General features: G+C 33.7%; 5 protein-coding genes across 9 annotated transcripts; 4 read left to right on the top strand and 1 right to left on the bottom strand.

The window, feature by feature from the left end:
- Positions 1 to 23: 23 nt before the first annotated feature.
- Positions 24 to 4,398, top strand: MAP65-8 (microtubule-associated protein 65-8). Of its 3 annotated transcripts, none has more exons than XM_020683608.3 (11): positions 24 to 366; positions 470 to 673; positions 1,205 to 1,462; positions 1,553 to 1,765; positions 2,088 to 2,243; positions 2,318 to 2,477; positions 2,565 to 2,716; positions 2,802 to 2,889; positions 3,281 to 3,354; positions 3,490 to 3,581; positions 3,717 to 3,882. In XM_020683608.3, exons 1-11 carry the CDS (start codon positions 283 to 285, stop codon positions 3,742 to 3,744), a joined length of 1,509 nt encoding a protein of 502 aa, XP_020539267.1. In that variant the 5' UTR covers positions 24 to 282; the 3' UTR covers positions 3,745 to 3,882. The 3 variants fall into 3 exon arrangements, with proteins under 3 accessions (XP_020539267.1, XP_020539268.1, XP_012085669.1); XM_020683609.3 differs by having other exon boundaries at positions 3,490 to 3,630; positions 3,717 to 3,856; XM_012230279.4 differs by having other exon boundaries at positions 25 to 366; positions 3,490 to 3,564; positions 3,717 to 4,398.
- A 524-nt stretch (positions 4,399 to 4,922) lies between these two features.
- On the bottom strand, positions 4,923 to 5,479 carry NF-YC13 (nuclear factor Y, subunit C13). Its single transcript, XM_012230280.4, has one exon. The coding sequence runs from the start codon at positions 5,435 to 5,437 to the stop codon at positions 5,012 to 5,014; it is 426 nt and encodes a 141-aa protein (XP_012085670.1). The 5' UTR covers positions 5,438 to 5,479; the 3' UTR covers positions 4,923 to 5,011.
- Positions 5,480 to 6,015: 536 nt separating this feature from the next.
- Positions 6,016 to 8,601, top strand: LOC105644805 (uncharacterized). 3 transcript variants are annotated; one of them, XM_020683350.3, is made up of 5 exons: positions 6,016 to 6,267; positions 6,373 to 6,469; positions 6,579 to 6,673; positions 7,343 to 7,419; positions 8,277 to 8,601. In XM_020683350.3, the coding sequence occupies exons 1-5, from the start codon at positions 6,257 to 6,259 to the stop codon at positions 8,345 to 8,347; spliced, it is 351 nt and encodes a 116-aa protein (XP_020539009.1). In that variant the 5' UTR covers positions 6,016 to 6,256; the 3' UTR covers positions 8,348 to 8,601. The 3 variants fall into 3 exon arrangements, with proteins under 3 accessions (XP_020539009.1, XP_020539010.1, XP_012085671.1); XM_020683351.3 differs by having other exon boundaries at positions 6,022 to 6,267; positions 6,373 to 6,475; positions 8,295 to 8,601; XM_012230281.4 differs by having other exon boundaries at positions 6,028 to 6,267; positions 6,373 to 6,475.
- Positions 8,602 to 10,357: 1,756 nt separating this feature from the next.
- Positions 10,358 to 12,949, top strand: TOM20-2 (translocase outer membrane 20-2). Its single transcript, XM_012230282.4, has 6 exons — positions 10,358 to 10,680; positions 10,815 to 10,893; positions 10,987 to 11,156; positions 11,235 to 11,282; positions 11,894 to 11,995; positions 12,465 to 12,949. Exons 1-6 carry the CDS (start codon positions 10,582 to 10,584, stop codon positions 12,594 to 12,596), a joined length of 630 nt encoding a protein of 209 aa, XP_012085672.1. The 5' UTR covers positions 10,358 to 10,581; the 3' UTR covers positions 12,597 to 12,949.
- Positions 12,950 to 21,978: 9,029 nt separating this feature from the next.
- On the top strand, positions 21,979 to 24,564 carry LOC105644808 (cytochrome P450 78A5). The gene is made up of 2 exons (XM_012230283.4): positions 21,979 to 23,279; positions 23,619 to 24,564. Exons 1-2 carry the CDS (start codon positions 22,323 to 22,325, stop codon positions 24,231 to 24,233), a joined length of 1,572 nt encoding a protein of 523 aa, XP_012085673.1. The 5' UTR covers positions 21,979 to 22,322; the 3' UTR covers positions 24,234 to 24,564.
- Positions 24,565 to 24,898: the final 334 nt, after the last annotated feature.

The raw sequence follows: 24,898 nt of genomic DNA, 5'->3' as shown, positions 1-24,898 counted from the left end.
ATAAGAGAGTGAAAGGTAGAACCTGGGAATCAGTACTTGATAGGAATAGCTGATCCTTGAACCCAAAGCTTCAGTGTTACCAAACTCTGCAGCCTTTTCCTTTAAGCGAATACCACACCAAAGTTTCAGGCCACCACACTCACATATTCTTTCTTTCTCTCTCTGTACTTAGTTGCTTTGCAAGGAACTTAAACCCAATGCTTTCAGTTGCCAGTAACTGAAGTATTCGACACAGAGCTCAGAAATTGTAGTAATCAAAGTATACACTGAAGCGGCTATCAGATGGGATCAATCCAAACACCTATTGGAATGAGAAGCTCTGCATTACTAGAAACATCATGTGGATATCTACTCCAGGAATTGCAGGCAAGAGTATTGCTATTCAGGAAACAATGAGAGTAATTGGTGGGTGAAAAATGATTTATTTGTTCTGAATATCTTTTATCTTTCCTTTCATGATTTCAAATAGATGATCTGGGATGAAGTTGGAGAGGATCAGTTTGAAAGAGAGAAAGTTCTGCTGGATTTGGAACAGGAGTGTTTAGAAGTATATAGAAGAAAAGTTGACAGTGCAAATATATCGAGAGCTCGCCTGCATCAAGAGTTAGCAGAATCTGAAGCTGAATTTACCCATCTTCTTCTGTCACTCGGTGAACGATCTCTCCCAGGACGGGTAACTTATTCAATCATCTGTATTCATTTAGTAATTTTAGCATATTAGAAAATACAAGTTAAGATTGTAAATATAACATTGAACGCTCATACTTTGTTTGGCATTGCCTTAAGAATAAATGCATTCAATTAAACTACATCCTTTCCATTATGGTAATCTCAAAAATAGCCTAAGTGCATACTCAGGGATCTTTCTGCTGTCAGCAATTATGCTTATCGAGAAAAGGAAAATACACTGATATTGAACAGAGTTTAAAGAGTAACTATTAGCAACTACAATCAGAAGTCACATTCAAATCTACTCCAAATAAATTTCCTACGTCACTAATTTTGGCGACAAAGGCCAATAATTGTAACTCTTCCCATTTGCATTCATCAGATGGTTTTGAAACAGGAGTATTTTGTTACCTTATTAAATGGTTGCCATATTAATAATAGGGTGATGGAAGATCGAGACAAAACATACTTGAATAGATGCAAGAAACTTTCATTAACTGGCATGCATTGAGAATAATTAATAATGCCTGTACAGCCAGAAAAAATGTCAGGAACACTAAAGGAGCAGCTAGATGCAATCACCCCAGCTTTGCGGGAGATGCGGTTGAGAAAAGAAGAAAGAGTGAACCAGTTTCGAGCTGTGCAAGGGCAAATTCAAAAAATTTCTGCGGAAATTGCAGGTCAATCAGTGTATGATGACTCCATAACCAATGTCACAGTAAACGAGAATGATCTTTCATTAAAGAAACTAGAGGAACACCAAGTTGAGCTACAAAGACTCCACAAGGAAAAGGTAAAAGAAATGGTATTAAGGAATTACTTTTAGGAAACCATGTTTTCGATCCTAAATTAATCTTACTTTTTGTTTTTGCTTACTTTAAAGAATGACAGACTCCAGCAAGTGGAGACATATATAGATACAATCCACAGATTATCTGCAACATTAGGGATGGAATCCTCCATGATTATAACAAAAGTTCATCCAACTTTGAATGAATTGTGTGGAATATCCAAAAACATAAGTGATAGTATTTTGGCCAAACTCAACAGCACTGTGGAATCACTCAAAGAAGAAAAACAAAAACGACATGAAAAGGTGAAAATTATTTTTATGTGCTGCTAACTCTCTACTATGCAAAGATCATTGGCAGGATCCAGTACCTCAGCTATAACAGTAAACACACAGTTATGTTTTCTAGTGATCAGGTGATGAGCAAATACAAGTACAAATGTTGACATATAGCTAGACATGTGAATAATGAGCATTATTCAATATTCTGATTAAAAAGACATACAAATCCAATAGTTTGAATGCTAAAGGTTTTCATGCTATGAACAATTTTTTTTCTTTTAGTTTAAGAAACATATTACCTGTCTGATTAAAGAATGACATAACATAACACTTGTAAATTTGGCAGCTTCACTATCTAGGAAAAGCATTGACAAATTTGTGGAATCTCATGGACGCACCGTATGCAGATCGTCGACTGTTCTCCCATGTTACTCGCTTGTTATCTGTCTCATCAGCCGAAGTATCAGATGCTGCAAGTCTTACACTAATTATAATCCAGCAGGTCAGTATATAAGATCATTGCAGCAAATTATCAGAAACAACTAATATGTAACAGCTATTTAAAAATTTTTCAAGGCTGAATCAGAAGTTAAGAGATTGGATCAGTTAAAAGCAAGCAAGATGAAAGAGCTTTTCTTCAAGAAGCAGAATGAGCTGGAGGACATATGCAATAAGTCACACATGGACATCCCTTCAAGATCAGAAATGGATAATATAGTTAAGCTTATAAATTCAGGTAGGATTAAAAGAACGATCTTTCACAGTTATCCATTGTTATTCAAGTTTAAAACTATAGTTGTCTGCATACTGACATATTAAAAAGGGGAGATTGACCATGCCGATCTCCTCATGAGCCTGGACGAACAGATATCAAAAGTAACAGAAGAAGCTAATAGCAGGAAGGAAATAATGGAAAAGGTCGAAAAGTGGATGTTAGCACGTAATGAGGAGCGTTGGTTAGAGGAATATAGCATGGTTACTTTTCTCACCCTATATGATTTATTGGCATTTATCCATTACTGTTTCCACATCATCTCATATATTTCATGAGTACTTTCAGGATGAAAATCGATATTCAGTTAGCAGAGGTGCTCACAGGAACCTGAGGCGTGCAGAACGTGCTAGAGTGATAGTCAACAAAATCCCAGGTAAGAGGGAAAGTTGCATAACTTGCCAAACACCCATCAAAGCCAATTGCATTTACCTAGTAATTCCAAAAAAAAAAAAAAAAAAAATCAAGGAGCTTTTCTCTCTTAAAAAGAATATAGTTGTGAAGGACCTGGAAATGTGCCAATCAGCCCAAAAGTTAACACAGGCACACACAATATTAAGTACCAACCAAGTAGATTATTAACTGGATGAATGGCCAACACTCTCAAGATGAGGCATATGGCAGAGTTGAATTATGTTAGGGGAGTAATTATATAGTGCTTTCCTCTCACTTTCTACCTGGCAATACATGTAACCTCTTGAATCTCAAATGCTACAGCATTAACACATGCCAAATATTTATATGTAATATAATGATCGGTGATGCAGTTCTGGTGGCCTCACTTATAGCAAAAACCAAGAATTGGGAAGACGAAAGAAAGAAAGTGTTCTTATTTGATGATGTAAGTTAAGACACCAGTTGTTATTATATATTGACTCCATGAGCAAATAGTAAAAAGAAACACCATGTTATCATGCACTTATCTATATTAATTTCCACGCAAACTAAATGAATAATCATATGAATGGTTATCTAGGTACCCCTGTTGGCAATGTTGGAAGAATATAACATGTTGAGGCAGGAGAAAGAGGAAGAGAAACAAAGACAAAGGGTGCGCAGTCTGAAACTGTAATGACAAAGAAAATGATATTTACAATGGCAATGAATAGATAATCTGGCACGTTAAATGAATGAAAGAAATTCACATTCAGCAAATTACTTTTCTAGTCTTACCTTTCTGACAAGCTAGCTTTTGTCTCGCAGGAAAAGAAGAAAGTGCAAAGCCAGGTAGTAGTTGAGCAAGATAATGCATTCGGGTCCAGGCCAAGCACCAGTAGTAGACGACTTCCAAATAGGAGCTTGAACGGAGGCTTTAACAATGCTACCCCTTTAAACAGAAGGCTTTCTCTGAGTATCCAACAGTTGGGAAACAACAGCATCAATTCTGCAACTCAAGGAATATCCTTCTTAAAAGAAGGAAGGAAATTGCAGGCCCAAAAGATGTTTCCTCGACCTGGACTTGCTTCTCATCTTCTGGATGAAACAGCTTCAGTGGTCTCAACATTTTCTGGTCCTGTATCTCCCTAAAATTTCAAGTCAGATTGTTTATCTTCACAAGAATTGAGAAATCATTAAGTATAAGAGATTTGATTAGGCATATTGTGGAACAACCCGATGAAATCCATCAGAATAATTAATTCAACCACCCAGGCACCCATTATGTCAGTTTGAGAGAACATTTATTTATATATGCCCACCGCCCCATCAGTAATCAACCCACATAGAACCTCAGGGAATCATCAGCAAAGGAAAATAAAACAAGTTTAGAAGTTTTAAGATTATTGTTTTCATCTTGTTGCAGATGTAAGGTCCAGTTTGCCAATAAATTAATAGCCATAGGTATATGTAAAGTATGTTTGTAATCAAGGAGTTTTGATTTTCGAAATTGATTGATTTATCGCCCACAAATATTCTGTAAACAGGGATACGCTCCACAGCGCAGCAGTAAACTACACCCTTGAGTTTCAAATGTCAGATAAGATAAAGTAATATTAGATACAAGCAATGCCAACTGCATAAACACTAACAAAGGTAACTTAATCAATAAAGAAAGTCAGATTTATGTCTCACCAGGTGACATTTATTCTCTATAATTTTTAATTTTTCCTCAAAATTAAATGCTAATGCAAGCTAACAGCCTAACAAAATATAAACAATTAGGATCACATTTCGCCATTGAAGCCATCCAACTGTCATATACGTTTCAATTCCTAATGTATCTAAACGCATCAGAGATGTATTCAAATCTTCATAAACCTAACCAAATACCAGATATTTACACTCCCTTATCCTTTCAGTGGCAGCCACCATGCAGATTGTTAAAGACAATAGGAATCTTAATAAGCAAATTTTTTATGTTATTTCACTGTTATAGGTCAAATCACCAAATTAAAACCAAAGAAAATAAAATAAAACAAAATATAAATTCGTTTTATTATAAAACTAAAATATCTTCTGGTACAATCTATCCAATTAATTAAAGGTAAAATAAAATACGTCTAGCAATTATTTATCTGAACCGGATCTTCATTTGGCGATTTGGAAAAGAAGTCGTCGATTCGGCGAGTACCAGAGGGGACAGGTTTATCGGCCACGGGACCTGAATGTGTCTTCTTCTTAGCCACAGGCTTATCAGACTGAGTTGGCAAAGGAAGCGAGTCAAGAAGGAAATCGCTGGTTGGCTGATGCCTTTTAACAGCGGTTCTGATGTGGTCGAGTTTCACAGTCTTTCGCTTCTTCTCGACCGCTACTTCTGTCGATTTCTCGGCAATAAAGCGAAGAAATAGCTCAACAGAACTAGAGATGAGGAAGAAAGCTTCTGATGTGACCTTATTGATGTCTTTGTCCAGTTTCACGATTTTCTTGACCCGTCCAGTTGGAAATTGAGGTCGGATCGTCTTTTCTACGTTCTCTTCTTCGGCCATTGATGATTTTGATTGGCAAATTGAAGGGTTGTCCTCTGAGAAGTTCGATTTTTAGGGCTTTTGAATTGGCGGGAAATCGAGGCGGGAATTTTCCCAGAATGTAGATAGACGTTACTACCCTTATAAAAATTTCAGATTTGTCTTCTATTCTTGTATAGGTTTCAGTGTGTTTTTGAAGCATGCGTAAGGGTATATTGCTACCGCTGAAAATTAGCCGCTATGACACGTTTTTTATTTTTCGCGCTCGAGAGGGAATTTTTATCTGCTACTATGGTGTACGTAATTTGCATATGTGGCACTTCATTGGATGCGATTATATACAACTAATGCTTTTTAGGATAAGCTACTCAGTCTCAAGTAATGCCAAGTAATACTCTAATTAATGGAATGCGTTCCAGTAATATTCAATGGCAGGAAAACTTTTCCCTCGGACAACAAGAGAAAAATTTCATCCGTTGGAAACTGCAAGCAGCATGTTGGATTGGGCCATTGGGATCTTTAAACCCAGTCCGTTATTACTTTGGTCGACAGGAAAAGGGAACCCAACCCAACCAAATTCGCATTCAACCCGGATCATCCTCTCACTTGAACCATACCTTCTTAAATAAAATACGGGTCCGATAGCTTCTGCTCGTTATTCTCTCCACCGACTGACACCGCTTAAAGCCTTATAAAAAGCTACAAAAAGAAAACGATACCACGGCAAGCAAGCAGAGAGTCATCCGAGCGCCGGCGATCAAGACTCTAAGAACAAGTATTTTAGTTCCCATTTTGGACGATCACAAGAATATTCAGTTACTGGTAGCTCCGGCAACAAAAATGTCTCAAAAGTGAGTGTCATTACCAAATATCAGTAAATATTAATTTATATACTATCATTAATACATGCATGGAGGATGGAAGCAAATACTCAGTATTTAATCTCTTCTCGTTAGAACTGGGAGGCGTTCCGTCAACCGCCCACCAACGCCTGTTTCAAACCAGGTTCTTGTTAATCCAAGCCAAGAGCTTACCCTTCAAGAAATTATCAATGTAAAGGTAGTCTCTTTTTTAAAAATGATAGATTGTTTGTTAATTTTATGCTTTTCTTTTTAAAATTGTATTTGAATTTGGTTTAGTTGTTTCTTGTTTGCTTATGCAGTTGATTGAGAGTGGAGAAAGAGAGAGACTGAAGCAGCTTTTGAGGGAAAGGCTTATTGAGTGTGGTTGGAAGGATGAAATGCAAGCTATCTGCAGGTTTATTCACAATTCAATGTGGCTTTAGTTGTTTTTATTGTCTTTTGATGATAGGAAATTATCAATTACATTTAAGAAGTAACCCTGCAACGATGAGTGGTATTATAATATGTAAATTTACTTCGAAATGTCTATACGTCTTTTGAGCGATGCTCAATTTGAGGGAAGGTTGATAACATTTTGGAAATTGTATCTTGGTCATTAGTTTCTGGTTGCTGAATAAATAATTAGAAACTGTATTTTGTAGCAAATCAAAAACATGGCCTCATCTAGAATGCTAATTTATGTTGTATGTTGATGCCTGTGGAGTCTGATTAGGCAATGAATAAATGAATTATAAAAAAAATTTTGCTTGTCAAACTGAATGTTCTGTCTATTTAGCTTAAATAGTTGACCTTAAAATAAGGAGCAACTGAAGGTGCCAGCTTATAGTAGTTACATCATGTTTTTATGCCGCAACATGATAGAAGAGTAGATTATAGCAGAGAGTAGCCAAGAATAAGATGATACTGAAATTATCTGTTTGAAAATTGCCTTATAAATTGAAAAACTCTTGTTTCTTTTCATTGATTAATTGGCTTCATCTTTATTTTTCAAACATGGTTTGTGTGTATATTTTATTCATTCCTTAGTATCTGAAAAATCTCAATGCAACTTGTTCTTAAAAAGGGCAATCACAAGGAAAAAAGGAAGGAATAATGTTACAGTGGATGACCTTGTACATGTCATCACTCCAAAGGGCAGAGGTTGGTACATCTGCTAAAGTTTCTTTCATCCATGCAACAGCAACTTTCCTTTTTCCTTTTTTGCTTAAAAATTGATCTGCATGATTATATGAAGTTGCGATGCTTGTGCATTTGTTGCAATTTCTCTATGTATAGTATTTTAGATTCTAAAGAAAAGCATTGATTGAGCAGCATATAAATAACACTTCGAGGAATTCTCACCTCTTTCTTTAAATTTCAATTTCTTTTCAAATGGAGGAGGAGGATGATTTATTTCGATGGAATGTGCATTTTTCCTTTGGGTTTAGAAGAGAGAGGGAGCCTCAGGGTAGAATGTGTTTGGCATATATTCAAAAAAAGGAAAGTTGCATGTTGTTTAACGTGTCAATTATACATTGCATTAAATTTTTATCCATTCAATTGTTTAGAATGATATTGTTGTGGTATATTAATAGTTGGAAGTCAATTTTGAAAAATCAAATTGGAAATGAAGCAGCCTACCACAGTTGCATAAGCTCTTATCAGAAATCAAAATTCTGTATTCAAGTTGTTTTATCGATTGTTCTAGTTCTCTCGCCTAGTTTTTGGTTGAAGTTGGTCAGTATTGCTATTTCCTTGTTCTTTAGTACCAAATATTCTATTGATTAGTCTTTATGAATGAGAAAGTGGATGCATAAAATCCAACATACGTGAATCACCCCTAATGCATCTCGATGTGTCTCTTTGCTCAAAGCTAATATTTTAAGCATCTTGGCCATTGTAAGGACCAGAATTCTCTTTCGGTTGCGGCCTCCTATTTCCATTTCAATTCCTAAGTCATTTCTTGATTTACATTTAAAATTGCCACATTATTTATGGGATCTGATCTTTTTACACAGCCTCTGTTCCTGATTCAGTGAAGGCGGAGTTGTTGCAGAGAATTAGATCTTTCATTGCATCAGCTGTTTAACATTGTTCTCAATAGTTGTTCGGGAAGCAACAGCCATATATTATGATGGCTAGCAAGTCATGTTCTGCTTTCTTGTAAAAAATTTAGTCAACAAATCTTTATTATTCCATAGAAAATTTAGGATCTTGTTTTTATCACAGCTGATGATCAAGGTGACATGTTGTACGAGAAACCCGTCGAACTACTGTTGGACTTGCAATGTCTATATGTAATGGTATATTGCAGTTAATATTTTGAAGCAAGTTTTTAGAGGATCTTTCTGGCAAGCAGACATCAAGCCAATTTTTTTTTCTGCTCTCCCTGAGATTGTGGTTTTGTAGATTAATGAAGTTATTTGATCACCAAATGGCTGGTCATCTTGAACTTGTTTGATCACAGTAATGCATGTATGAGTAACCTTTTAAATGTAGAGAAAATGAGAGCCCCAAATCCCAATGTCCCTTCAAAAGTGGGCTTGTTTGATAGAATTTTATATCTTTTCTTTTTGTTTTTTAGAAATAGAAATATAAATTCATGATCAAAGTTCCGGAATCCTCGGTTTCGATTTTATAACCGCCGTTCCGATTATAAAAAAAGTGGAACTGGAATTGAACCGCTTTTAGATGGTTTCGATTTTATATGGTTTCGGTTTTTCGACTTGAAATTAAATAATATATTTTATATTTTTTAAAATAATTTTTTAAGATGTGTAATTTGAATAAGTAATAATAATAAATATTACTGTTGAAAAAAATTAAATCAGTTCAATAAAAATTCTTAAAAATTAGTTTAAAAGTCTATAATAAAATAAAAATAAGTTGGTAGTTTATTTAAGAATATATTTTTTACGGTTTTAAATTGGAATCATCGATTTTAAATTAAAAGCAACGGTTTCGGTTTTAAAAAATGAAATATCGAAGTCGAACTTTTAAGTTCACGGTTTCGGTTACGATGTTCAAAATAAAACCGTTAACTACGGTTTAGTATCGGTTTTTATCGGTTTGGTTTTAATTTAGTTTCAATTTGAAATTTCAACCATGATCATCCCTAACTAATAGTATCAAATCTCAAGCATTTCAACTCTTGTGGATCAAACATATAACTCATAAACATAGTTAACGAAGTTTGTTCATTTTATAATAAACGAAGATTGTTTTTTTTTTTTTTTTGAATAACAAGTATAACATGGACAATATGCAGCTTAATGAAAATTCATTAACCGATTATTGAATTTTAAATTTTTATATGCGGTTATAATCAAATTAATTGAATAGATATATTTTATAATTTATACATATAAGTAATTAATTAATCCATTAACCGGTTCATTATTTTTTCGTTTGTTTTTATAAAATAACTGAACCATTTTTAGTGATGTATTGCTCTATGATTATAATAATAATTGAGTCATTTTTAGTTTTTTTTTTAAACTTATCGTTATAAAATATTTGCCAATAAAAAACTAAATTATTTTTAAAATATTTTCCAAATAACTCACTTTTTCTTATTTGGTTGCAAGATTAGACTTAATTAAAAAAAATATATTTTTTAAATTTATAAAGATCATAAAAATATTTATAATTATAAAAATTTATTATTACATATGAAAAAATGTGAAAAAAATATTAAATTTTGAGTTGCCATAACCGGTATATTGATGACAAATAATGGCTAATGACTTGTAGCCATGGTCAATAGTGACCAAGAACGGTGGCTACCAATAATTAATGAATTAATATTTAATATATATGTATTTATAAGGTTGTAATATATTAATCAATGTTAAGACAATGTTTTTTATTTTGTAAAAAATGAACAATCATTTTCTTCAAAAATAATTTAATTTTGCCTCTAATTAGTAAAATATTTTCTGTTAACTAATTTTTCAAGTATCCCAAATATAAAAAGTTTGAGAATATTTTTCAACTAGTTATTTTTGAAAACAAATATAATTAAAAAAATAATCAAATTTTGTTGAATCTTTTATTTTGCTAAATGCAATTTCAAAGGCAAAAAAAGGGAAAAAAAAAGAAGAAAAGCATAGGACCGAGAGACAGGCGTGGTTAACACTGACACGTTAGCTAAATTTTATACGTGCGGCCGAAGGGAGGTTTTGCCGTTTTTGACACCGCTTTCGTTCACGGCGGTTTCTCAGCCGTCGCTACCTCTCCTCTGCTCATCTTGCTATAAAACCCCTGTTATCTCGTAGTAACTTTTAACAAAACCCTAGAGCTACCGATAGATTCATAACCAAAATGGAGTTCTCCCAAGAAGACTTCGATCGGCTTTTGATGTTCGAGCACGCTCGAAAATCTGCGGAAGCTACCTACGCCAATGATCCTCTCAACGCTGACGTACGTATTTCAATCTTGAAAGTATTTTTGTTTAAATTGAAAAAGATTGATTTGTTCTCTAATTTCAACTTTAGTTAGTGAATTTTTTTTTCCCAAGTGAATTGTTGTTTCAAAAAAGACTGCTGTCTCCGCAGAATCTGACAAAATGGGGTGCAGCTTTAATTGAATTATCGCAATTTCAGACTATTCCAGAGGCAAAAATGATGTTAAATGGTATTGTTTTGTTATATTTTGGATTAGTAATCGTTTTAGTTTTTCCGTTTTGTGTGTTTATTGAAGTTGATAGAGTGGATACTAACTCTACAGATGCTATTTCAAAGTTCGAGGAAGCTTTGGAAATAAACCCTGAAAAGGCTGATACATTATGGTATATTGGAAATGTATATACCTCTCTTGCTTTTCTGAATCCGGACATTGATCAGGCAAAAGGGCATTTTGATAAGGCATCTGATTATTACCAACAAGCATCAGAACAGGTAATTTAGTTTATTTCTTTTCTCTTTTTGAGATTATTACATTAGAAAGGAAGCTTATGACTGAATTTTGCAATGTAGGACCCCAGTAATGAACTCTATCGCAAGTCTGTAGAAGTCACAGCAAAGGTATGGTGGCCTTGAAGCTTATCCTACTGAGGCTCTGTCACGGAATTTGCTAACTACTGCCTTTTATCTATAACTCAACTATAAACTTGGGAGTGTAGACCACCTGGTAGTCTAGTACTTGATTTATGAGTAATATTGCCAGCTTGGGCAATGCAGTTTTGTGAATATTGACTACTCAAGGTGTTACGTTTTGAATTGGTAGATGTTTTAAATTTTCTTGGAACGTGCTGGATCAGCACCTAAACAGGCTGAGGAAAACTTAGATTTCTCTGGAAAGAAAATTACTGAAATTGCAAAAATTATTAAAAGGGCAAGCAATCATTTGAGAATGTTACTTGACAAATTGGTTAATGTGTACAATTGTTGTTTGAATTTTTTTTTTCAAAACTGAAGATCTGTAGTTTAAAAGTACTTCAGTTATGAAGTGGTAATTTTAATTACTGAAAATTATAAAGTGGTAATTCTATCATCTAGAGTTCATATAATTTGCTGTGTTTTCTTGTAAATCAGCACCTTCTGAGCCGAATTCAAAAATGAAGAGTACTTAGAATTCTTAATTTTTTTAAATAGTATATTTTGATAAATATTAATTTGTCACCATTTATTCTTAGGCACCAGAGTTGCACATGGACATCCATAAGCATGCAATTAGCCAACAGACTATGGGCCAACAGACTAGTGGTGGAGGATCTTCTGCTGCTTCAAATTCAAAGGTGAGGAGTGTTGTTTTTTGAGTGGAAACATGAGTCGTCAATGGTGCAAATTTCAACATAAAATCTTTAGTTTATAGGTATCCATTCTAATTTCCAACCTAACTGCACCATAACTGAAGCAAATTTTAAACATTACCTCACTTAAAGGTGAGGAATTGCTGCAAATAAATGTCTGACGGGCACATTGATGGGGACATTGATAGCCAGGGAAATATCCAATAGAGCAAAATGTAATAACCTGTTGAATTGAGCACTCTCCAACTTTTTTTTTTTTTTTTTTTTTTTTTTTGAGGTTGACTATTAGTGTTCAGATTAGTTAGAGAAGGGTGGGAATGGGTCTAGATGAGAATCATTATTGGTTTCCTAATGTGTGATGGAGTGTAATGATTTAGTGTGTGCTATTTGTAATCTTCAAATTTATTTGTTAGACTCCCATTTCCTATGTCTTCTTTTGCAATATGCATTGCAGGGGTCCAAGAAGAATAAGAAGAGCAATGATCTGAAATATGATATTGGCGGATGGATAATACTTGCAGTTGGAATTGTTGCGTGGTTGGGAATGGCAAAATCTCATCTTCCTCCTCCTCCTTCGCCTCCTTGATAAGCCATAAAGTAAATATGCTGGTGCTTTTGATTGAAACCTTCAGATATCATTTAAATGGTTCCAACAGGAAGACTTGTTGTCAATTGAGTCATACATGTGGTAATGTTTGTGCAAATTTTAGCAATTAGTATGTGTAATCAATTCGTTAAGCTTTATATACCTTCTTTCATTTGCTCAGGCCAATTATACTTTCACTATTCTCCCCTTGGAAAGGGAAGTGAAGTGTTAGAGGTGAGAGACACCACTTCATTTCATATGTTATAATGACATATATATGTCATGCATTTGGATTTTCATGTTATTGTATTTCACTCAGAAATTAAAATTCGGAAATATTTTATTAGGTTTCAGTATGTGTAATCAATTCGTTATGCTCTATATTCCTTCTTTCATTTGCTCAGGCGAATTATATTTTCACTATTCTTCCCGTTAGAAAGGGAAATGAAGTGGTAGAGGTGAGACACACCACTTAATTTGATATGATTGAGTGAAGAGTAGCCTTGTATTTTACTCAGAATTTAAAATTAGGAATTATTTTATTTGGTTTCAGTGGTCACGGTTGGTCTGCCTTTTTGCTCGTTCACTATTCGGCCCAGCATAGCAAAAAATCAATATTAGCATTTCCAATTTTTTTGCTCAAATTCTCTAGCATGCAGACAAGTCAGATTGTTCTGTGTAGGAAACAAAGCCGAAGCTAAATGGTAAAATATCAGCATGAACAACTATCCTAGTATTTTATATATATATATATATATTTTTTTTTAAATAACCTGGGGGATTCAAACTTTTTGACTTAAGATATTCTGTTACTTTTATGTGAATGTGCCTCACATTTGTGCGACAATTGAATGAATTTATGTGATAAGAGGTATGAATATACTGAAATTGGAAGGGAAAAATCAAACAGCCTGAAGCAGTATCTGATGAACATGTACCAGCCAGCAATAAAGCATATGAGAAATTTGCTTCCTGCTTTCCACCCCCTCCAACAAGTGTACTCTTTTGTTCTGTTGGTTCCCATTCACGCATTTTTCTGAATCAAACAAATAAATCATTTTATTTTTTCAGTTGATCTCATATTTACTTGTTCTGCTTTAGCTGCTGCATTTTCAATGAATGTGAGTTCTTGTTTGATTTGATTATTATTATTATTATTTTGTTATTTGATTAAAAAATCATTTCAATTGATATGTCAATAAATTTTGCCTGTTTGGTTGAAAGATCATTTCACAGTCCTAATTGTTATTTACTTGCCTTGAGCAATATTCATATCTAATCTCCACCATACATTGTACTTAATGCATTTGGTATTAAATTGTTTTCCTTTATGGTATTTCTAATATTTTGTGCATAGCTTCTCCTTATATCTCCCCTTTTAAGTATGGGAGAACTCTGCTGGGAGATTGTATCCCATAAACACCGTCATTAAAATACTCACTTCATTGAATGAGATTGTTATACTTTTTAAGTGTAAACCAAAATAGGATCAAATGGGAATTTTGTCTGCAATTTATATGTAGCTGAAAGTCATGAGCTTAATTTTGTTTCTATTTGAGCCTTCTTGATACTTTGACAAATATTTGTGATCATCCTAAACTTTTACAATAAAAGTAACAAGCAATAGATGTGAGCTATTCTAGGACTTGTCAGAGCATATTATCTTACGAGAAGATGTCCTCCCAAAGCAGAAATGCAAAATGCTTTTGACCATAAAAAGGTGTCTATTCAGTTGAAACTTACTTTAATCTATCTATGCACTTCATGTTTAATCTATCTGTGCACTTCATGGCTTTCGCCTTGGTATCTACGAAGGATCCAATATTTGTGGGCAATATTGACTATAGGGACATGTATATGCATTGTTGCAGGTAAATGTTAGATGAGATATCTACGGTTAGTGATCATTCATTGCCTGATGCTTCTATTTTGTTAGTCCAGTACTCTTCCGTAGATTTACTTGTACTGTGCGGGTTTATTGCAGTTCAGTAGTAGTTAAAATCTACCTGAGATGGCTCATCGTAACTGTTCTTAGTTTTGATAGTTACCAGCCAGATTTTTCTTGTATAGTCTTGATGTTTCATGTAGTGGGCATCACAGGCTTTTTACAGACCATAATGTGTGGTGTATTTCTGAAAGGCAGTGGAGGTCAAATTCAAGAATTATCATTCTGCCTCAGGTCCACCACTTTCTCTTATTGTAATCAAGTGCTGGATAAAGCTGGCAAATTCACACTGGAGCCTTTCTATTAGTGGAAACAAATCCTGCTAAAGAAAGCCTGTAAGTTTTTTATATTCCACCAGATTAATGTGCTGTTGTTGGGAAGTAGCATGATAATTTTAAATTAATAGAAGTTTACAAGGCATTCCACTTTGATTATTATTATTTTTATTTTTTATGATTGATTATATTTAAGAGATGCTCCCAGAAGTTCTACTAGAAAACTAATTTTCTGCCGCAAAGTTGACGAGCTCTTTATGAGATCTGTTAAAATCATCCTCTTTCATTTGTTCCTGTTGGTCGGGCTACTATTGGTGATCTTTGTCCGAGATATTTTTTTTTAAAACACCCATTGAGCGTTTTGCGTTCTCCTATCCAGTAGTTCTCTGTAGAAGCAATACAAAAGTTAGTGGGGTGTTTCTCTATTGCTGATTATCTTAAGAGATTTTGCGGGGGAGGGAACATCCACGTATAATCTTTAAGCTTTTCTGAGGAGTGGATTGTCTAGTCTAATAAATAATGCAGATTTAATTATCGGGCCCCCGGAATCTTGGATGCTTTTTGTGGGGAAAACAATGCATACAAATTATTGGATATTGATACTAAGAAAAAAAAATTCTATCAGTCGAAGTATCTCGGTTGGCATTATATTGTGGTTGTTTTTAGAAAGAATGGTGGAGAAAATGTGCTCGTTTCAGAAAAGAATGCAGGAAGAAGTGGGGTTTTCACTTATTCTTTTAGTTTCAATATTTGTGCTTGTCAGACTCTGTAGACCCTACAAGAAATGATGAAATACTGAAAAATTGACGTTAGCATTGACGTTATAGTTTTGCATGCAGTAGTGTTTCTTCCTAATAATGCCCTAATCTATAAAACTAAGGTTTTTCTTTATGTGACACCTTAAAGTTTTGTGGGATTCATCATGCAGCTTCATGGGTATATGGATTAAAAATTGTTACTGAAAATTGCATCCATTAATCTCACGGTGTAAAACGAGTCGGAACCAGGATCTGAAATTAGAGTGGCAAAATAAGCAAAATAGTATATAATCTAGTTAGAAAAAGATTATATAAAAGGGGTTCAGAGACATGTTGATGTAAAGGACTAAAATTTTTTTTAGAAGAGAAGGGGCGCACGCGCAACTGCCTCTCCCAATACATGTAGTTCCGCCTTTGGGTGCAAAGATCAATATACCCCTTGCAGTGTCAGGGACCATAATTTAGGTAAATGATAATGTATTTTACAAAAAGTAGGTCTTAACTAGTATAGTTGATTAGTATATAGGGATGTAATAGGAATTCTCTATAAAAATTTCAAATTTAGGAATATGATAAATCTCTTAAGTAATTTTAGAGTTTGTTCTACAAAATTAGTTGTTTATTAACTTTTCATAAAAAGCTAAAAGCCGAATGTTATATAGGCTATCGAACATTATAAAAAGTAGCTTTTTAAGCATTAAAAGTTGACTATTACATAACTAATCGAACACTATAAAAAGCAGCTTTTAACGTTCTATAAACAGTTGCTGAACGCAATCTTAAACCTGCTTCAACCGTTAAAAATTACTTAAAAAACAAGGGAAAATTATTATTTCGTCCCTGAGATTTGTCATAATTATTTAAGTAGTCCTCGACATTTATATATATATTTATAACGTCCCTGAGGTTTGCCACCGTCATATTAATTGGTCCTTCCGTAAAAAAAATTACACTTTTTTCGTTAATTTTGAGAGGAAAAGACGAAATTATCCTTTGAAAAAATAATTATTTCGTCTCTGAGATTTGCCATAATTATTAAGTTGTCCCTGACATTTATACAAATATTTATAACGTCCTTGATGTTTACTTCCATCATATTAATTGGTCCTTCCATAAAAAAAAAATTAAACTTTTTCCATTAATTTTGAGTAAAAAAGACGAAATTATCCTTTATAAGTTTTCATTGACATTTTTGTCGATCCCCTTACTCTAAAATACCTAAAACTCAAAATTTCACTATCTTCCTCAATCCAACGAGGTCTTCATTGCCACCACTGTGTCTCTGTCAAGTATCATCTCCATAACCAGATCACCAATAAAACTAAAAGGGAAAATAATTATTTCGTCGCTGAGGTTTGCCATAATTATTTAAGTAGTCTCCGCCATTTATACAAATATTTATAACGTCCCTGAGGTTACTTCCGTCATATGACTTGGTCCTTCCATCCAAAAAACACACTTTTTGCTGTTAATTTTTAATAGAATGACCAAACTACCTTAAATCCTCTAATAAAGGAGAGAGAGATAAATGGATGAAGGGTGATGATGACTTGATTGAGTTTGGATGTTGGGTTTTAGTTTTGGTGGTGATCTGGTTATAGAGATGATAGTTTTCATTGACACAGTGGTGGCAATGAAGACTGCATTGAGTTGAGAAAGATGATGCAAATGTGAGTTTTAGGTATTTTAGAGGAAAGAGATTAATAATAATGTCAATGAAAACTTATAAAGGATAATTTCGTCTTTTTCACTCAAAATTAACGGAAAAAATGTATTTTTTTAATGGAAAGACCAATTAATATGACGGAAGTAAATTTTAGGGACATTATAAATATTTGTATAAATATCGGGGACCACTTAATAATTATGGAAAATCTCAGGGACGAAATAATTATTTTTTCAAAGGATAATTTTGTCTTTTCTTCTCAAAATTAACGGAAAAAATGTATTTTTTTTTTTACGGAATGACCAATTAATATGACACTGGCAAATCTCAGGAATGTTATAAATATATGTATAAAGGCCGGGGATTACTTAAATAATTATGACAAACATAGGGATGAAATAATAAGTTTCCCAAAAAAACAACTGTGTAAGACAGCCTAAAACTTGTTTGAACCTGATATCAAGTAGTCTAATAGTTTAGTGGAAACAGGCAAATGTTAGGTGCCTTCCAAAATAGATTTGATTTTGCTTTTTATCACACTTTGATTAGAGGTGACTATTTATTGATTTACCCTCTCGAAAATAAGTTTATCTTCAATTTCCAGTTCAGCAAATACATTGGTTAACTTGTTAAATAATATATTATAAATAAGTGTGATTGATGGGACCAGCTAATAGGTGCATATCCTGGCAGTCTTGCACCAAAATGGCTGTAAGGCGTAGAATCGATGACTCGTGGTGGACTGTCTGTATGCGCTTTTTAGTAATTGGATTTTGGAGATAAATTTATTTATTGGCATAATTGCAAGAGCACGCTTCAAGTGAATGGACAAATAATTATTTATTGGCATAATTGGAAGAAAATGTCCAATTGGGCTTCCAAGTAGACATCTGGAACCGGTTTCAGTTCGAGAACCAAACCGAAAATTATTGGTTCTAGTTTCAGTTTGGAACCGAACGGTTCCAATTTTGATTTAGAATCGAACAGTTCCGGTTTCAGTTTCTTAATGATTCCAAAACCGACTGTTCCGGTCGATTCTCCAATCGATTTTCCGGCGAATCGCATAATTATAAGATAAAAAGTAGAGATTTTTTTTTTCAAAATTTAAAATTTAAAAATTTGTAAAATAATTTCTGAAAAAAAATCACTTAAAAAATTAAAAAATGCTTGAATTTAATTTATTTTTTTTAAAAAAAGACTTGAACTTAATATATATTTTTTTTAAAAAAAAGTCTTCAAGCAAATTTATTTTTTATTTAAAAAAATTGAAACTTAATTTTTTTAAAAAAAAAAAAGGGCTTGAACTTAATTTTTTTAAGTTGTCTACATATCCTCTTAGGATTTAGAGGAATAAAAGCTCACGTAGTTTTTAAGTTGTCTACGTATCCTCTTAGGATTTAGAGGAATAAAAGCTCACACAGTTCTTACTTACCTTGCACCAATTTCACCTCTTTTACCTTAGTCACTATTTCCACCACTGATTGATGTTCTCGTTAAGGACCCATTGTAAATCTTCATTTTCTTTGAGATTTTTTTTGTGCTCTTATTTTGGCCTTACTCCAATCATTCATGCATGATTGTGCTTCTAGTGAATCGGATGTCATACGAGTTTGTGTTTCATTGAGTATGTTTCTTCCTTGACTAAAAGCTTGTTCAACCGCAACAGTGGAGACCGAAGCTGCTAAAACTTGTTTTACAATTAGAGAAAGTGTGGGAATGTATTGGCGTGACGACTCCACCAATCTAGAATTGGAAAGTTATTATCTGCAAAACTATCACTAAACTCGAAAGAAGTAGCAAAATAATTATCAAATTCAGAAAAAAAATCGGATTTCCTGGGTCTTTTTTGTTTTTATAGTAATATACTTTGAGCAACACCAATACTTACCCGTTCACTTGAGAATGATTGATTATTAAATTGAGAAGAATTAGAAGAAGTAGATGAACTAGAGTATTGAACAAATTCGCTATATAATTCTGTAATATTTTGTCTAACTTCATATAATACTATATTTATATTAATACTATCTTCTATATCAAGATTTAATAATTCATAATAAAGAGTCAAATATTCAGATAAAACTTCAATTTTACATATACGATCAAATACTCAAGCAACAAGATAAAGTGGTGGTATTTTAAAAGTAAGATAATCATTTTTTTTTTCATTCATAAGACACAATTTGTAATAAAAAAATCATTTTCAAATTTTTGGAGTGCACTAACAATATTAATGCATAGAGGCAAAAATATTTCGTTTGTATAGATAGATGAATATTGTGTTTCTCCAATCTTTCCCTTGCCCTTAGCAGAACTTGAGTTTCCTCTACGTGCCATTATATGAAAATAATATGTAATTTGAAAAATTGAATAAAAAAATTAGAGAGAATAATTAGAGATTGAAATTTGAAGAAATTAATTCACAATAATTTGGACAAATAATTGGAGATTGGACTTTGAAGAAATTATTTTGCAATATTTTGGACAATAATTTATGAATGAAAATTAGAGAGATTGTAGAGTAGAGAAGAATAATATAAAGTAAAGAGAGTAGAGATAATTTTGCGTGAGGAGATTGTAAATAAAATGAAGTATTTATAATAAATTCAAAAAATTATTTTTTTACAAATATCCTTGAAACTAACCGTTATATAGTTGTTTATAGTTGTTATGAGGCTAATTTGAAGATTTCAAAAAAAAAAAAAAAAAAAAATTGCTGCCTGCTGGAACCTGTTAAAAACAAAATTCAAATATTCTTCGAACTGCTGGTTCGCGGTTCCAAAAATGGTAAAATTAGAACCAAACTGTTGGCCACCGGTTTTGATTCCGATGGACCGATTTTAATTTCTATCGGTTCGGATTCCAATTCAGACCTGTTTCGAACCACGGGTTTTGGTTATCGGAAATGTAATTTGGCCACCTCTACTTCCAAATGAATGGACAGAAATTATTTCTTGTATTCAATTTCCTCTTCTTCATTACAAATTAAAAGGAGAAAATGTAATTCGTATAAATGAATAACCTGGATAGATAATATCAATTGAGGTACAAAAAAACGTGAAAATGGTTTGTCATTCTTTTCTTTTCATGTCAGAATCAGATTTAACAGACACTGGCCATTGACGCGTCGACCTATAAGCAAAAGGTTGGTAAGAGCTGTATCACTGTAAAGAGAATGGCTTTAATTTAAGGTACCATCACATCCATACATATAATACTGTAAGTGGTGACCCCTCCATTACTGGGAAGCCAGAAATGGAGATCCATGGGTACAATTCCACTGTATCTTGGGTACACATGGCACTAATTAGGACACTGAATTATTTCTAAAACGAAAGGTTCTTGTAAAAAAGAGATCAACCCATATCTTAAATGCTTGTACTCGGTACAATACTCAATGATTTTGTTTACAGACTCTCTTTGGTGATGCGTCAGCTACGCTTCTTTTGTTTCGTTTGCTCTTTTCTTCCAATCCATTGCTTGTTAGTTTATTTCTAGATAAATTATTGTTATTATTGTATTAGAAAATAAGATATGCTATTATTGTATTAATAATATAATAATATTATTATTATAGTAAGAAGTTGTTGGAGTATGTGTGTAATCCCACATCAGATAAATATCACTAACTAGAAGGACATATAATGTGACGGGTGAACCAACCAAAATGGCTTAGGCCATTTTGTGTTAAAGGTAAGCTCAACTCATTATAAGCTCAATATTAAATATATAATTGAATTTGATTTGATTAATTGCTCATAGAGCTCAGATTTTCAACATGGTATCAGAGTCTGGGACTCGAACCTGCATGAACCTGCATGAGGGAAGTTCCCGTGTTGGGTTGTACCCTGATGGACCCGTCCCACTTGAGGGGGGAGTGTTGGAGTATGTGTCTAATCCCACATTAATGTGAAGAGTGAACCAACTAAAATGGCTTAGGCCATTTTGTGTTAAAGGTAAGATAACTCATTATAAGCTCAATATTAAATGTATAATTGAATTTGATTTAATTAATTGCTCCTAAGTAAAATATAGATTTGCTATTATTGTATTAGTTACGGTATTGGTTAATCAAAGGTAAGATTAGGGTTTCAAAAATTGTAACGATTTAATGGATTTTACTTAAAAAAAAAAGTGGATAGAAATGGATGATGTGTCCAATAATAGAAGAAAACAACAACAATGGTCTACGACTATGAGGTCATTGTTTCAGGGTAATCTCATGATTCGGACTTAGAATTATTTGTACACAGTAAGGTCATTCACACAGCTTTTTTCTCTATTTTTGAGCAGAGATTTTAGTTTCCTTTGGAGTTCCTGAATGGAAATTTATGGTGCCATGTGAAATCGACGCATGGACTCCCTTTCCTGTCATTTTTGATTCGTTCTACTGTCGTTTCATGCCTTCACTTCTCCTAATATATCCTCCTATTGTCATCATGTCCTCGTTGGATTCATAAATTCATCAATTTTAGTTTATATTTATGGAAAATTTTGTCTATCCCCATCTAATTACTCGGAAAATTTTGGACATAAGAAAAAAAAAAAAACATCTTTTGAACGTATCATTTATCAATCTGTGCTTACATTTGGATGAATATATATAAAAAAAAAAAAAAAAAACACACCTCAACTTTAGAAGAACAATCTAGTGACATGTTAATTTAAAACTATATATACTGAATACTTACTTACAAAATTGCATCTATAAGACATGACCATATTCATTTTGTTGAATCTATATTTCATCTTGTTTGATATCTTTCTATCGCATAACATTAATATGTTACTCTTGTATTTCATAAGTCACTGCTCAGACATACTAAAAAGGCCAAATCATTGTTTTATACAATTGCTTAGCTCACAACCAAGTGGTGAGTATATTTGTGTTTTTAATTAACTAAAACTAACCAAAGTTTACAAAGTAAACCACACACTTAACTCTCTACCTCCACTACTATTTAAACAAATCAATCCACACATGCAATTTGCATTTCTATCTCATAATAACAAAACTCTTCATATCTATCTCCTTTTATCATCATAACCTAATTCCTCTCTTAATTGCAACTTTTAAATAATATGAAGACTTCAATTCTACTTCAGTTGTCTTTCCTACTCTTCTTTTTAGCAATAATAACCACATACGAAACTCAGTCATCTTTCCTACTCACTCTCTTCTTTATTCTGTTTTTCTCTTTATTCACTTTCGCTTTGAACTACTGGTTAATCCCTGGAGGGTTTGCATGGAGAAACCACTATTATCATCAAGAACTAGTTGGTCCATTTGGTTGGCCTTTACTAGGCTTTTTACCTCAAATGGGTTCACTTGCTCATCGCAAATTGGCTTCCATGGCTAACTCGTTAGGTGCAACTAAGCTTATGGCATTCAGTTTAGGCGCAACCAGAGTAGTCATTAGTAGCCATCCTGACACAGCTAAGGAAATCCTTTCTGGGTCTTGCTTTTCGGATCGTCCGATAAAAGAATCAGCTCGTTTGTTAATGTTTGAGAAAGCCATTGGTTTTGCTCCTTCGGGTGATTACTGGAGACATCTACGTAGAATTGCTGCAAATTACATGTTTTCTCCTCGGAGAATTTCTGGCTTAGAGCCAACAAGGCAGCGTTTGGCTGATAAAATGATAGCTGAAGTGAGAAAAGAAATGGATGAGAGAGGGACTGTTGTGTTGAGAGAGATATTACAGAAGGGTTCTTTAAGTAATGTGCTGGAGAGTGTTTTTGGGAGAAACTGTGTTTGTTTAGAAAAGGAAGAGTTATTAAGTTGCATGGTTAAAGAAGGATATGAATTAATTACAAAGTTTAATTTGGAGGATTATTTTCCTCTTAGGTTTTTAGACTTTTATGGTGTGAAAAGAAGGTGTTATAAGTTAGCTGGTCAGGTGAATAGTGTTGTGGGTGAAATAGTAAGAGAAAGGAAAAGAGATGGAAGCTTTAATAGTGGAAGTGACTTTCTTAGTGCCTTGCTATCTTTGCCAGAACAGGAGCAACTAAGTGAATCAGATATGGTGCCTGTTTTATGGGTAAGCTCTTTCATCCTCTTTCTTTCCTATTGTAGAAGGATTAAGAATTATCAGTTTAGGGCTGCTCTAAAAAATTTGCTTTAGGGCTGCAACTCGAACTCAGTGTCAGGAGCTCGATAGCAGGTTCGAGCTCGGCTCATTTAACTTAGCGAGCTCGAATTTGTACATTAACTTTTCATTTATGATGCACATAAACTCTCAATCATGAGTGTTTTTACATTTCGAAAACGTTTAACTTCTCCGCATGTCTGTTTGTTTCTTCGTGTAAAATATTCTTTTTCCTTATAAAATTATATCTAAAATATTCAAATTTCTCTATCTTTTTAATGGAATTTACAGGAAATGCTGTTCCGAGGAACGGACACAGTTGCCATTCTTCTTGAATGGATAATGGCTAGATTAGTTATGCACCAAGATATCCAAGCAAAGGCCCAAAAAGAACTCAACGCGTGCATTGGCAGCAACCGGCACGTGCAAGATTCGGACATCCCTAACCTCCCCTACCTCCAAGCTATAGTCAAAGAAGTACTAAGAATGCATCCTCCTGGCCCACTACTTTCCTGGGCCCGCCTCGCCATCCACGATGTTCACGTGGGAAAAATCTTAATCCCAGCTGGCACTACAGCGATGGTCAACATGTGGGCCATAACCCACGACCCATCAATTTGGAAAGACCCATGCGAGTTCAATCCAGACCGGTTCTTAAACGACGACATAGCGATAATGGGTTCGGATCTAAGACTCGCTCCGTTTGGGTCAGGCCGGAGAGTGTGTCCAGGCAAGGCACTCGGGTTAGCCACGGTGCAGTTATGGCTCGCGCGGCTTCTACACCAATACAAATGGCTACCGGCTAAACCGGTTGATCTTTCTGAATGCCTGAGGCTGTCAATGGAAATGAAATGGCCACTAGCTTGTCGGGTAGTTAATCGATGGAGCGAATGCGAAGCCATATAATGAAGAAACTACAAATAAATATTATATATAACTAGAAAGCTGCGATTGCCCAGAACCTCAACTGTAAATTGGATCAAGTGGTTAGAAGATGAGCATATCGTGTAGAACTCTGTTTAATTAACATAAAAGTTTGCAAAAAGCAAACCTTGTTTGTCTTTTTTTTTTTTTTGACTGGAAGCATGTTTGTCTAACGTAAGAGAGTGTTGTTCACCCAAAAAAAAAAAAAAAAAAACAAAAACGCAAGAGAGAGTTTGCGAAACTCATTAAGTGTGTAATAGCTAAGTTTCAAGAGCTTTTAAATGGAAAATGATAACTAGCTGTTTTTATTGTACATTCAAGTTCTTCACCTCTGCTCTCGTTTTGTGTTAGCCAAAGCCTTTTTTTTCTTTATCATATTTAAATTTTGAAGTGAATTTGTAAATGAGCTTTTTTATATTTGTACAAAATTTTTATTTTCATGGAGGATAATTTTTTATTAAATAAAGAGATGAACTTTGTATGATTCTGAAATGTAACCTTAATAACTAATGTGCTCGTAACACTAATTATATTTCACATACCAATAATTTGAATTTGAATCTCATATAAATAATGTATCGAGCAATTATATAATTAAATACTGAGTAACATGCTAACATATGTTTCTATTTGGAAAAAAAAGGCGA

Source organism: Jatropha curcas, chromosome 3 (genome assembly GCF_041381405.1).
Source record: "Jatropha curcas cultivar XTBG-Jc1 chromosome 3, XTBG_Jcur_1.0, whole genome shotgun sequence".
Taxonomy (NCBI): Eukaryota; Viridiplantae; Streptophyta; class Magnoliopsida; order Malpighiales; family Euphorbiaceae; genus Jatropha; species Jatropha curcas.
This window is presented reverse-complemented; position numbering and strand designations above follow the sequence as displayed.

Coding starts and splice junctions, on each gene's coding strand:
- LOC105644805 (XM_012230281.4), top strand. Junction 6,476..6,578: donor AAGAAATTATCAATGTAAAG/GTAGTCTCTTTT, acceptor TTGCTTATGCAG/TTGATTGAGAGTGGAGAAAG. Junction 7,420..8,276: donor CATCACTCCAAAGGGCAGAG/GTTGGTACATCT, acceptor CTTTTTACACAG/CCTCTGTTCCTGATTCAGTG.
- MAP65-8 (XM_012230279.4), top strand. CDS start 283: ATGGGATCAATCCAAACACCTATTGGAATGAGAAGCTCTGCATTACTA. Junction 367..469: donor ATCTACTCCAGGAATTGCAG/GCAAGAGTATTG, acceptor GATTTCAAATAG/ATGATCTGGGATGAAGTTGG. Junction 3,355..3,489: donor AAGTGTTCTTATTTGATGAT/GTAAGTTAAGAC, acceptor ATGGTTATCTAG/GTACCCCTGTTGGCAATGTT.
- LOC105644808 (XM_012230283.4), top strand. CDS start 22,323: ATGAAGACTTCAATTCTACTTCAGTTGTCTTTCCTACTCTTCTTTTTA. Junction 23,280..23,618: donor ATATGGTGCCTGTTTTATGG/GTAAGCTCTTTC, acceptor TGGAATTTACAG/GAAATGCTGTTCCGAGGAAC.
- TOM20-2 (XM_012230282.4), top strand. CDS start 10,582: ATGGAGTTCTCCCAAGAAGACTTCGATCGGCTTTTGATGTTCGAGCAC. Junction 11,157..11,234: donor ACCAACAAGCATCAGAACAG/GTAATTTAGTTT, acceptor TTTGCAATGTAG/GACCCCAGTAATGAACTCTA. Junction 11,283..11,893: donor CTGTAGAAGTCACAGCAAAG/GTATGGTGGCCT, acceptor ATTTATTCTTAG/GCACCAGAGTTGCACATGGA.
- NF-YC13 (XM_012230280.4), bottom strand. CDS start 5,437: ATGGCCGAAGAAGAGAACGTAGAAAAGACGATCCGACCTCAATTTCCA.